Genomic DNA, 12,592 nt, shown 5'->3' with positions numbered 1-12,592 from the left:
GTTTCAAGCTAAAACAGTGCCATCACCAGGATGCCTAATTCCCTTGCAAGATTTATAACATTGAATCATCCACATTTGCATCTACATAATTACAAGTAGTTAGTTTTACCACGTTTAAAATAAACAAATCATGCGTTTGACAGTAATGACGATGAAGAGACATTTATTCATCTTTCTGGCCAGACAGACAAATTAAAATTTCATGTCTGAAAATGCCCATTTTAAACTGCATTGGAAGATCTCCTGTAGTGTACAAGAAGCTTTAACATGGCTTGAATAAATGTGCGCCTACAGCTTCATTGGCATTTATTTTTAATGCATCTATTCTTGCCTCCGAAAATCTGGGAAATGCAAATAAGAAAGCTTGCATCCTGAAATGGTATTCTTCAGGCTTGTTTGCTGGATATGGAATAGAACCTTCCTGGTACTGTTACAAAGCCCATCTCTCATATACTGGCAACTGAAAAAGAACGTAAGGCCTCAGCAGAATGAAAAAGTAAGGGCCTGAGACCCATTAACTGGCAGCAGAGAACACAATGAGAGAAAATAGCCTGGCAACAGTAATGAGTGTTCCAGAGAAATGGGAGAAAAAGGTCCTGACAACAGAAAGCGAGCATTATGGACGGCTGAAGGACAAAAGGCCAGACAAAAGACAAACTGAATTTATTTATTTATTTCTAAAATAAAAAAGCACCTATCCATAGCTCTACATGCTCCGACATCACAGATGATCACATATCATAAAACAGAGATTGCAAATCAACCTCTCCTCCTCCTTAGTGATACTCAGTGGGAATCAAACAAGCACAAACCAACACCCCATTTAGCCGAAGACCCTATTCTATTTTCTCTATACTCCCTTCCTCTCCAGAAGCTCAACAAAAGTCTGCTTATTTTGAACCAGCTGGGAGTAAATTCCATACTCAAGTGGCCCCAATGGGAGCACTGCAGGGAAAGCATGCAAACCCATCTCTTTTAAACAGATTGTCTGCATATTGTCTCTGTGGAGCATACAAAGTCAAGTGGTAACTCAGGTAGAAAAGTTCCAGGCCATTTAGATTTTTCAAGTCAAAATCAACCTCTTAAATCGTAGGCTGAAGCCAAGTGGCAAGCAGGGTTGGCCAGTGAGCACTATGTCATGTGTCTGCAACAACAACCCCCTCACCAAGATGGCTTTACCTGCCAGTTAGACCTAAGATGCAACTTCATTGCAGCGTCTAATCTCAAAGTGACAAAAATCTCAACAGTAGCAAGACCTGCATCTGAAGCCAAGAGGCCATCTGCACTTGACCGGAAAGGTTTGGAAGTGTGCCACCATAGCCATGACCACTGCTTTATTATTCAGCAGCAACTGTCTAACCAGACACACCTATTATGATTCTTGGCAATACACAGACGGCACATGCCATCAGTCATGGGGGACAATGTAATCTCTGCTGTAACTATGTCTTCTCCCAACCTAACAGCATCACATCCTTATATGTGGATTGAGTCATGCTCATCCCTGCTCCAATCTTCAGAGGACATTGGGTAAAGATGTGGACAGAGCTGAGCAGCATCAGCATTCTGAAAGCATTACAGAGCACGCTTCTTCATGCACAGAAAATCAGAGAGGTGAGACACCTCAAACAAGAGTGCCCTAAGGGTCCAAGAGCAATTGCCCCTTCACAACTGTCTTGGGCCCTTTAGTTATCAGGATCAGAGAAAGACAAGTCATGTATTATTATTCACTTTGTCCATGTTATCCAACTGTATAGATAAAACAGATGGAAAAGAGCTTTTAGGTCACCTAGTCCCAGCGTCCTGCATCAACCCCAGTAATAACACTACACCTAACATACCTATCTGTGCATTTATAGAACTACCTTATGTCTTCAAATTGTGGTACAAGTATTAACTAGTCTTCACAATCAGGCCTTTGCACCATGAGGTAAGTAAATATAAATATACCCATTCCTCAGAGATATTTGGAGTTGAAAAATTGCCCCTGCATTGAAACATTCCACACCACTTCAATGCCATTTCAGCCCTCAAATGGAACACAAATGATGCACATTCCTTATGTGACAAGTATCAGAGGGGTACCCGTGTTAGTCTGTATCCACAAAAGCAACGAGAAGTCCTGGGGCAGCTGTACAGACTAACAGATTATTTGGAACATAAGCTTTCATGGGCAAAGACCCACTTGGTTAGATGCATCTGAGGAAGTGGGTCTTTGCCCACAAAAGCTTATGCTCCGAATAATCTGTTAGTCTATACAGTGCCACAGGACTTCTCATTGTTATTCCTTGTGTGGATACTAAGCAGAGTTGATCTTCACTGCAAGTAAATGACCCAAGACCAAAGCTGAGACTCAGTCCATCAGACCACGCATTACCTAGTGCTCCAGCCTACTTTTTAAAGAGCACAAACAGTGGCACTTTAGTCTCTTGTAATCTCACAATTGGGAGGGAGAGGGGGGATACTACAACTCCCATTGGGGAGGAAGCCTATTTCAGAGCTTCACCACCCTGTAGTTAGAAAAACGATCTCCTCCCCCTCCCTTTAGCTGGCACTCAGATCTTTTAATCTTTCCAGCCAGTGCAATAATCACTGGTCCCTCTTCTTTGAGCTCTTGCCAGTTTGTTTACATCTTGCATCACTTCCACACTTATTCTGCACTTTTATGCTTTCAGTTCCTCTTCAACTAACTGCACATCATAGAAAGCTGGATTTTAGCCAACTCATTGAAATCAGTGGCAAAGTTCTCTAATAACCTCACTGAAAGTATGGTCTGGCTTTCACCTCCACTGTCTCTCGGACAGTTAAAACCAATGTTCCCTGTAAGCTGAGTGCTTGGGTGGCTTCCCAGGAGAGATTCAGGTGACATGCAGCTGATTAGCAGAGTGCCCACAGCCTCCCACAGCCGGCAGCATGTGTGTCTACTAGTGGTGCACATCCACACATGCCTTGTGCACATAACAAAATTTATTCTGCCCATGAATATTAAAAAAATAGAGGAAACACTGGTTAAATTCATTCCTTTTCCCCAGCCTCTCTCTCCTCTTTCAGCATCCAGGTGACTTTTTCCCTGGTAAGCATTTCCTATTTTTCTTCACTGAAGCTAGCTCTTCCCTAATTTACTGTGTTGTGATGTTTATATCACATTTTTCCCCAATAAGTCAATGTTAGTGTTTTAATCTTAGTCCTTCCTTCTTGTCTCAAGTAACAGGTGATGTGCATCTAGGCCACTAAGGTAACTGCTCTGTTAGCAGCAGCACACAGGCATATTAACTTCCACACAACATGCAGTAAGCTGCCTAGAACCCTGGGTTTAGCTGTGGAAAGTAAATTGTAATTCTTGAGATACCATATAAAAATCACATGGTGGTCTCCTCACCAAGGTTACATCTACAAAAGAGTTCTTCTGGAAGATCTCTTCCAAAAAAACTCTGTTCAAAAGAACACCTCCGTACACAAAAAAGTGGGTAGGGGAAAAAAAAAAAAATCAATCCGCTCTTTCAATAGAGAGCATCCACACAGCCCCCATTCTTTCAAAACAACAGGCTGGAAATCGAAAAATCTGGTGCCATGAAGACTGCTCTTTCGAAAAAAGGGCACCCAGGGCATCTATACTGATTTTTTATGAAAGAATATTTTGGGAAAAGGTGCTTTTCCTCCTCTGGGAGAGGAAGAGGGCGCCAGGAAAAGTGCTACATTCTTCCAATTTAATATCAAAAGAATACATTTTGTTTGTAGACGCTCCGTTGGATTTTTCAAAAGAGCTCCAGCATGACCCAAGAGAGCTTGTTGTTTCTACCCTAGTTATACGCATCTTGTTCATGGGTTGAAGCAGTAGGAAGCAGAGTCTCCCTCTTCCGGCCTCTGACACTTTGGATGAGAAAACTACCGCTTAAGATAGCTATGATTTCTTTCACCATTGTATCACAAGTTTCAGAAACTTCTTCTAATAATCTGATGCTAAGCATGCCATCAGCCACACACACCCCTGCATGGATCATGGGTCTTTTTCGTGGGGGGTTAGAATTTTAAACGTACCACTACAGCAAACTCCATCCCTCATCCCCTGGTAAAAATACTTCTCTGGAATCAATCTGTGACTTTTTTCTGTTCCCTCCCACTTTCTGAACTAGCCTTTTGGAACACTTTGTAGCCCTGCATTCAGATTTCAGGCCTCTTCTCCATAATGAGACTGCTTCTTCAATTTTCTCCTGTTATATACATATGCCAGCTGTTCCAGTGCCAACATTTTGTTTCCATTTGTCTCTTACTAGTTTTCTCCATTTTAGTCAACAAAAATGGACAACAAATGGCAAGATCTAGGATAGCCAAAAGGAAGAAGAGCAGGCCAGTTCTCTTCAGGCTTACATGCATGCAACCCATTGCCTGCAATGGGGGAGTACCAGTTTAGAGGAGAGCAGAATTTGATTAATAACCGCAAAGATTATGTCGGATATAAATGTGGCTGAGCCAAACACATGGATCTGAACACAACCAGACGTGGGGGAAGTTTGGATACAGATCTAAACATCCCAGAGGGGAAGGAAGAAGAGACAGAGAAAGCAGATGTTGTCAGGCTGCCATCGTGGCCTTGGTGAAGGAGCTTGTTTGCACCACAAATATACACTGATGATCAATTCACACATTACCACACTGTTTGCTGGACTCCAGAGCACCTCTCCCTTTTCTCTCTGTGTCAGAAGCACACGAAATTTACAGAACATTCCCTCCCTGGAAGGAGGACGTCAGGTTTCCCTATCGCAGGCCAATCTGTGTTCTACACAGTGGTGCTCAACATCTGGTGCTATAAACTACACCACCATTTGGATGCACGGTTATGAAACATGATCAAAGACAATTAAATAAGCATGCCTGCCCAGCCATAATTTTCCCTCTTAAATATTGGCTTTGTTTTAAATGTTCAGCCTTCTGAGCACTGCCATTCAAAGCAATTCACCATTCTTTTCATGGAAACACCACATTTAAGAGAAAAAGGCCAACTGGTTTTACTCCAGTAGTTCCCAGCCTTTTCCAGACTGGATCCTCTCTCCCACGGGACAGATTTTAGAAGCCAGAAAGAACTGTTCTGACCATCTGGGACAAGTCCTGTACACAATAAATTTTGCAGGAGTTCTGCCACCAACTTAAATAAAACCAGGATTATACCTCTGGTCTGACCATTTAGCAATGGGCAAAGGGCAGAATGGCCCCAATCTCCTGACACTGGGGAAGAGAGGAAGGAGAGGTCATGCCAAAGTCCCCCGCAAACCTGCACAGATTCCCATCAAGCCCCACGCAAGGGCTCAGGGCTGCAGCAGCTAGAGAGGCCCTCCCCAAGTCCCGTAGTTCCTGGGGATGGTGGCCTCTCTGCAACAGCCCTAGCACCATGCTGCCACTGTTAGTGCTAGGGAGGCCCTCTCCAACAGCCACAGAAGGGAGCCACCCAGAGAAGCCCAAGCTTCAATTCCCTGCTGTTGCTCAAGCCCCTGCCCCAGCTCTGAGCATCCTCCTGCATCCCAAAACCCTCATCCCCAGCCCAGAGCCTGTACCTCCTCCATACCAACCTGCCACCCAGAGTCCCTACCCAAACTCAGAGCCCACCCTCCTGCACCACAAACCCCTCATCCACAGCCCCACCCCAGAGCTTGCATCCCAAACCTTTATCCCAACCCTCAGCCCCTCAACCACAGCCCCACCCTAGTGCCACACCCCAGCTGAAGTCCTCACACTCCTGCACCCCACCTCTCTGACCCAGCCCTGACCATCTCTCAGAACCCCTTGGCCCCACCCCACCACATGAATTCTGTTATGTACACCAATATGAAGGTGATGTGTCACACATCAGCTCCACATTGGTACATGTAAGAAAATTCATTCCACTAAGGGGTGGGAAAAGTTAGAGGGAACACTCGACATCACCCACAACTTGAGAACATCCATCCTGCTGAGGTGGGGAAAGCCATCAGTGTAGAGGTTACTCTCTACAATATAATTTCTAGTGTTATGCCCAGTTTACAAAGGAGTTTTAAATGTCTCAACCTGGGAAGCTCACATCATTGCCCATGGAGACTGACGTGACGTACATGATGTAAACCCTTGTACTCCGAGTGGAGCATAAGTCATTTACAAGTCTCCTCCACTTCACCCTGTCTTGAGACAAAACTTCTAGCTCACTCCAGGAATACCCAGCTGTTGTCCTTCAATCTCAGCAGATCTTCTCCACATTGTCTGAGGTCTTCCTCGTTTGCATTTTCCTTGCAGGTTCCATGTGAGAGCTTGATGGACTATGCTGGATGATGGTTTTCTGAGCATGTGACCTTGCCATCCCCACTTTTCTCTCTTGATTTGAATGTCAAGTGGTTCACGCCCTGCTCTGTTCCAAAGCTCCTCATTTGTTACACAAAGTCTTGCCATTTAATGTGAAGGATGTACCTCAGGCATCTGTTTATGAATGTCTGTAGCTTATGATTTGAAGCTTTTTTTAGTATGTAGGTCTTGCATCCATATAAGAGCACACTCTTCACATACGTGTTGAAGATCCACAGTTTTGTCTTCACAGAATGAAAGTATAGAAGAAAAGGTCACAACACTAGACAAAACTGCCTCAGTGACTGCACTGAGCACTAACAAGGGACAAACCAAGATAAGGAGGATCAGCCAGTCCAACACCACCACCATCACACTGGGAGGGGATGACCTGGAAGATGTGGGGCAGCTCACCTACTTGGAGAGTGTTATGGGAAGATACGGAGGAACAGACAAGGACATCAGTGCCAGGATAGGGAAAGTAACAGCTGCATTCAAGACTCTTCGTCCCATATGGAGTTCACAAATAATATCTGTGAAGATGAAACTGCAGACCTTCAGTAGATGGAGACTACTCACCATTAAAAATCTGTTTCTGTTGGTACAAAATTCTGGCTCGGATTTGCTCAACCTAGGCCCAGTTTTACATAGAAGTAATTCCACTGATTTCAGAGGAGTCATGCCAGCAGAAACCCACAATGGGGCATAGGACAACCAGACCCAATGTGTACATTCCCCTTTTCTTAATTTCGTCGTTAGTGCTAGTCATGTGTCTTGGCATTATCCTTACCAAACCCCCTCTCTCCTCGCTGCAACCTTCAGCAATGCATAAATTAACATATATTCAGAGTGAAGGACAGACCAGGCAGTTGTTTCAGAAAACACTTTTCTGTAAATATAAAAAGGCACTGCGAGAATGGAATAACCTCAAGAAAATTATCCCAGCTCTCTAGGCAAAATGACCTTTCTTTCATTCGTTGTTGCTGCCACCCAGAAAAGTGGCCTGGTCCGAATCCTGATTTCTCTGAAGAAACAGAGAACCAAAGGATATATATTCCATGCACACAACCCAGTGATCCTACAGGTTCAACATTTCCATTTTGACAACAAACAATCATGGCAAATTAATATTTTGAACCTAGTCATACACCAAAAACAGGGTATGGAGATGTTCTTTCCAATAATTTTTCCATGAATAAGCTATTACCCAATCTCCAACCCTCTCACAACCTTACTGATGTCAACAGTGTAGGCCTAGAAACTGGGGCCACATTTGGCCCAATCCGTCTTCAAAACACTGTATAAGCATGGGTCAGTCTTTGGGAATAAAGCAAATCCCTTCCTCTTCACTAACACAGAGTGTTATCATGGGATACAAAAGTATTTCATCTGCTTAACTGCAGGGTGCAATAACATCAATTTGCCCAAATTATACAAGAGGAGAAAGGTAATTGGCACCAAGCAGTATATGTTGTGACTGTTACATCATTCTTCAAAGCCAGATACAAAAGGCTGAAATGCAAAGGAGTAAACAATGGCACAAAATCAACTGACAGCCCTCTCCTCAAAATCCTCCCATCTGGCACTGGTTTGAGCCATCCAAGCAGCAGTTTGATTTAAATGATGTATCCAGGAAGGGTGATATGGCTGAACTCAGGATGAAACAGACACAAGCTAACTGACCCTTAGAGAAAATAAATGAAGTTCATTTGCAGTAAGTGTTCAAAAGTCTTCCCTCACTGAGGCATTTCACATGGTTTTATATTTTAAATTCTAATATAGTGTGTGTAGAGATAGGTTCTCCTTTAGCCAGAAATTCAGACACAGTGAAATACTGAATTTCCGTATAACAAAAAAAACTTTGATAGGGTCATGGGAGCTGATTCCAATAAAATCTTACATCTATATCATCTGTTTCTATGGAAACACATTAATAATTTAAAATGGCAAGCACAAGAGTTTTTTGCTATCAACAAAAACAATCCAAGTTACAGATTATTATGATGATGGTACTACAAATAAAATTAAGGCGTTCCTGACAAAATTACAGGATATCCAAGAACAATTAATACAGAAGTGATGAGCTCCTGTATTAAAATCTTGTTTTTAATAATCAGAATGAAACCACACACACATTACTCATGTACAATTATACACACACCCAATAACCCTCTCTCCTTACACTATACTGGAGCCATTTATACTCTCGTAAGACTAGAAGATGCCAACTTTTCCATTATAAATCCAGATGTAATAAAAATTATCTCAGCGTCTGAAATCTGGCATTCAATAGTATCAACACAAGATTTTTTTTGTTACATTTTATCTGTAAAGTTTGGGAATAGATTTGTCTGCCTTAAAGGACTTGATCCTGCAAAACATTTACTCACAAATATTTTTATGTCCACAAGTATCACACTGAATAGAATAGAACTAACCATGGGTATAAAAATCACATGTAGGCAGGATCAGGGCCTACATTACCAGAATGCAAACAAATAGGATACACTTTATTTATTTACTTACAAAAATACACCAATAATACAATTTACCTTTTAACACCCCAAGCTTCAAAACATTTACACTTCTAGGCATGCAAAGAGCCCCCTTAAACTCAGGAGGAATACTCCCAGGCATAAATTTAAAATGCATTTAGTGTTTGCAGGATGCGGGGAGGGCGTTTCAATTATTAAAGTCGTGGTAAAGCTATGACTTGATATTTTTTTTAAATGAATGAAGATGACCACTCCATTTTAATGAGTGGCAGTTGCTCACTATTGACTTCTCATACAAAGTTTCCCAAGGATTTTTTTTTCTTTTAACAGTCCACAGAATTGGAACCTATCAGCAAATGGCAAGTGCATGCAAGCACAACCGGATGTAACAGCTTTTTGGGTTATCCTGTCAATAATCTGCAGGTTTTTAAAAAAAAAGACATATGTAGAAATTGATTCAGCATCCCCTATTAATTCCACACCAGGTAACACAATCTATACTATCAATAATCCATGTATTAAAAGCTTGCTCAGGTAATGAGTCTTAATTTCTGTATGAGAAGTATTTTTTAAAAAGAAAATACTTCTTTAAAAGAAGGGAAGAAAGACACTGTTACATTACTGCAGAACTACTGAATCAGGAATGAATACATTACACTGATGCCAGAAATTCCATGCGGATCCCACCCTTTTATTGCAGAGGTTTCACAGAAGAGGGTGTGTGCAACATATGTTCTATCACTATGCCTAGGCATAATTTTGTATGACCTAGGAGACAAGAATGGAGTGCCAGTCCTATACTTGGACCTCTTTGCTTTTAGCAGGAGTAAGATATACCCATTACTGCATGAAATATAGTATTCTTATACCTCAATATTTGTTACTATGACCAAACATGCTGAATTCCCATGGAAATGCTCAGTGTAGGAGGTATGCATGCTTGCCTACATGCTGCATACGAAATGTCAATTGCTCTATGTATACAACAAACAGATGGACACACACATGTTCACAGCCACAGAGGAAAGGACCTGGTATTATGTGAAGGAAGTGCCATTTATCAAAATGGCTTTAGAATGATTTATCACCATCAAGAAGAGGAAATACGGATCTTTCTAAAACTGACACTCCTCAAGCCAACCATACAGCTTTCATACAACTGCAATGCAGCTTTTACTACCCATAGTATAATCCACAGTCCAACCCGCTCCTTCTCTCCGTGCAGCCAAAAGCAGAAAATAAAACAACCCGGGCTTGGGCTGCTTATCCAGGATTTTCACAATAAGATTATTGATGCATAATAAAATTTGACAATGAGAAACTGAAGGGGAGGGAGTCAAAAGGTAAAGCGTTCACTAACCTTTTACTTGAGTTTCATATTCTGCTATGATCTCTTTGTCTTTCTTGAACTTAGTTTGAGATGACATCTTTTGAAAGATCTAAGAGATCCCACGATCCTCTCCTCTCTTTTAAAGTCCCCCGTCTGCTCCGCTGCACTGGATCACAGGGAGTCAATTTCGCAGCTTTTCCAACGTGTCTGTTTCACTTTGCTGTAACGACAAAAAACCCTCCTTCTCTCCTTTTGCGAAAAGAATTCCCTTCATTTGCAACAACCGAGGAGCTGCAGCACCAACACGGAAGCTTGGGAGCCTGCCCGGGTGGAAACAACGCTAAAAGGTGGGAGTGGAAGGGGAATCTCAGCTGCACCCAGATCTTCGGAGAGATTTAAAAATGCATCGCAATATAGAAACAGCCTAGCACAACAACACGCACAGGCAGGGGCTCCTCCTTCGCAGCATGCAGCCAAACCCAGCGCAATCAAGGAAAGCCCTGGCTTTGATCCAAGAAGGTCAGGTTGCAAAAAGGGCTCTCATGTCGCTGGCTCGCCCCCCACCCCTCAGCACGTCTGACTAAGCGGGAGGACTAAAGACCAGAGACAGGAGAAGTTTGCCTGCTGGTAATGCATCTGCTCAGTCCCCGGGCGCTTCAGCACAGCGCTGCTTCTGCTGCAGGCTTGAATTGAGCTCTCCTCACGTCACGCAGGCTGGCTCCTCCTCCCAGCTTTTATAGCCGCTGACACATTGGAGCCTGCAGGACAGCCCAACTCGCTGCAAGAGGCCAAGGCAGCCAGGGGCTCTGCGAGAAGGGGTCCAGCCGGACTCAGCTCTCGCGCTCCAAGCACTCTGCAGGGGGGAGGCAGGCAGCGGTCCTGGGAAACAGCCTCCTGTGCGCTCAGCCAGGCTCCTCTCGGCAATTAGATTCTGTTGCTGCAGAGAAGTGAAGGGCTGAGGAGAAGAGAGGAGGTTTGGGCCAAAGGAAATATGATGCGGTTCAACAAGAAGCATAGAGCCCTGCACCTGGGGCAGAAGAATCCCAGGCATTGTTATAGGCTGGGGACTGACTGGCTAAGCAGCAGTACAGCAGAAAGGGACCTACGGGTTATGCTGGATGAAAGGCTGGATATGAGTCAATGGTGTGCCCTCATAGCCAAGAAGGCTAACGGCATATTGGGGTGCATTAGGAGGAGCATTGTAAGCAGATCTAGAGAAGCTGTTGTTCCCCTCTATTCGGCACTGATGAGGCCACATCTGGAATAATGTGTCCAGTTTTGGGTCCCCCCCAAGTTTAGAAACAATGGGGATGTGCTGGAGCAGGTTCAGCAGAGGGCAACAAAAATTGTTAGGAAGCTAGAGCAAATGACCTACGAGGAGAGGCTGAGAGATTTGCACTTGTTTAGTTTGCAGAAAAGAAGACTGAGGGGTGATTTGATAGCAGCCTTCAACTTTCTGAAGGGAACTCTAAAGAGGATGGAGAGAAACTGTTCTCAATGGTGACGGACGGCAGAACAAGGAGCAATGGTTTGAAGTTAATGAAGAAGAGGTGTAGATTGGATATTAGGAAAAACTACTTCATCAAGCAGGTGGTGAAGCACTGGAATGTGTTGTCTAGCGAGGTGGTGGAATCTCCATCCCTAGAGGTTTTTAAGACCCCGCTTGACATAGCCATGGCTGGAATGACTTAGCTGAGGTTGATCCTGCTTGAAGCAGGGGGCTGGACTCTATGACTTCTTGAGGTCCCTTCCAGCCCTATGATTCTGTAAGAGAGGGCACAGAGAAAGCACAGCTTTATGTCTTGCTTGTGTTAGTCCCTCCTGTGTTTTTACCCCCAAATTTGCCTCATAAAAGGGTTTGGTGGTCGTTGTTGTTGCAAAAATCAATTGCAGTGCTTGAGAGCTACCAATTGTTGCGCAGCAGTTTGTTAGTTAAACTTGGTAGCACCCCTGGGAGTGAGCAGTAAGGTACCTGCCCCTTTTGGAGTTGGGGAAGGTGAGGCACAAAAAACCTAGAAATATCCCAAGGCACAGGCAGAACTTTACATCCTGGAGTCAATGAGGCTTCAAGCATAGGTGTAGTTTGGCTTATGTATTGGGGGAGCTCCAGCCAAGCCAATAGGGCTTCAGGTGGGAACCAGATTCCATACCTGAGGCCTGCCCGCTGGGGAGCAACACCCTGTATACCCCGCAAACGAGCACTTGGGTTTCAAGGGAGTGCAGGAGTTTGCTGAGGCTGCGAAGACTGCAGGATCAGGGACTCAGTACAGCCGCATCTGTGATCCGGCATCCCTGTGGAGCACACCTGGGGAAAAACTGGAGGCCCTCACACTCAGCAACGCCTTCCCTGCCCTTCCAGAACTTCTAGTGAGCTGCAAGTTCTGGGAGGGAGGCGGCGGAGGGGGTGGGGACAGGAGATGCTCGGGGAAGAGGCAGGTGGCTATGCAGCCTGGTGGCCAGG

At 44.0% G+C, this 12,592-nt stretch overlaps 1 protein-coding gene across 1 annotated transcript in view; it reads right to left on the bottom strand.

Moving 5' to 3' along the window:
- The window catches only part of SRGAP3 (SLIT-ROBO Rho GTPase activating protein 3), a 246,744-nt gene extending 236,018 nt beyond the window's left edge, over positions 1 to 10,726 (bottom strand). Inside the window, exon 1 of the mRNA XM_075005212.1 lies at positions 10,162 to 10,726. Coding sequence (XP_074861313.1) covers positions 10,162 to 10,228 — 67 coding nt within the window. The 5' untranslated portion in view covers positions 10,229 to 10,726. The remainder of the gene's footprint in view (positions 1 to 10,161) is intronic.
- Positions 10,727 to 12,592: the final 1,866 nt, after the last annotated feature.

This window comes from Carettochelys insculpta, chromosome 11 (assembly GCF_033958435.1).
Source record: "Carettochelys insculpta isolate YL-2023 chromosome 11, ASM3395843v1, whole genome shotgun sequence".
Lineage (NCBI taxonomy): Eukaryota > Metazoa > Chordata > Testudines > Carettochelyidae > Carettochelys > Carettochelys insculpta.
This window is presented reverse-complemented; position numbering and strand designations above follow the sequence as displayed.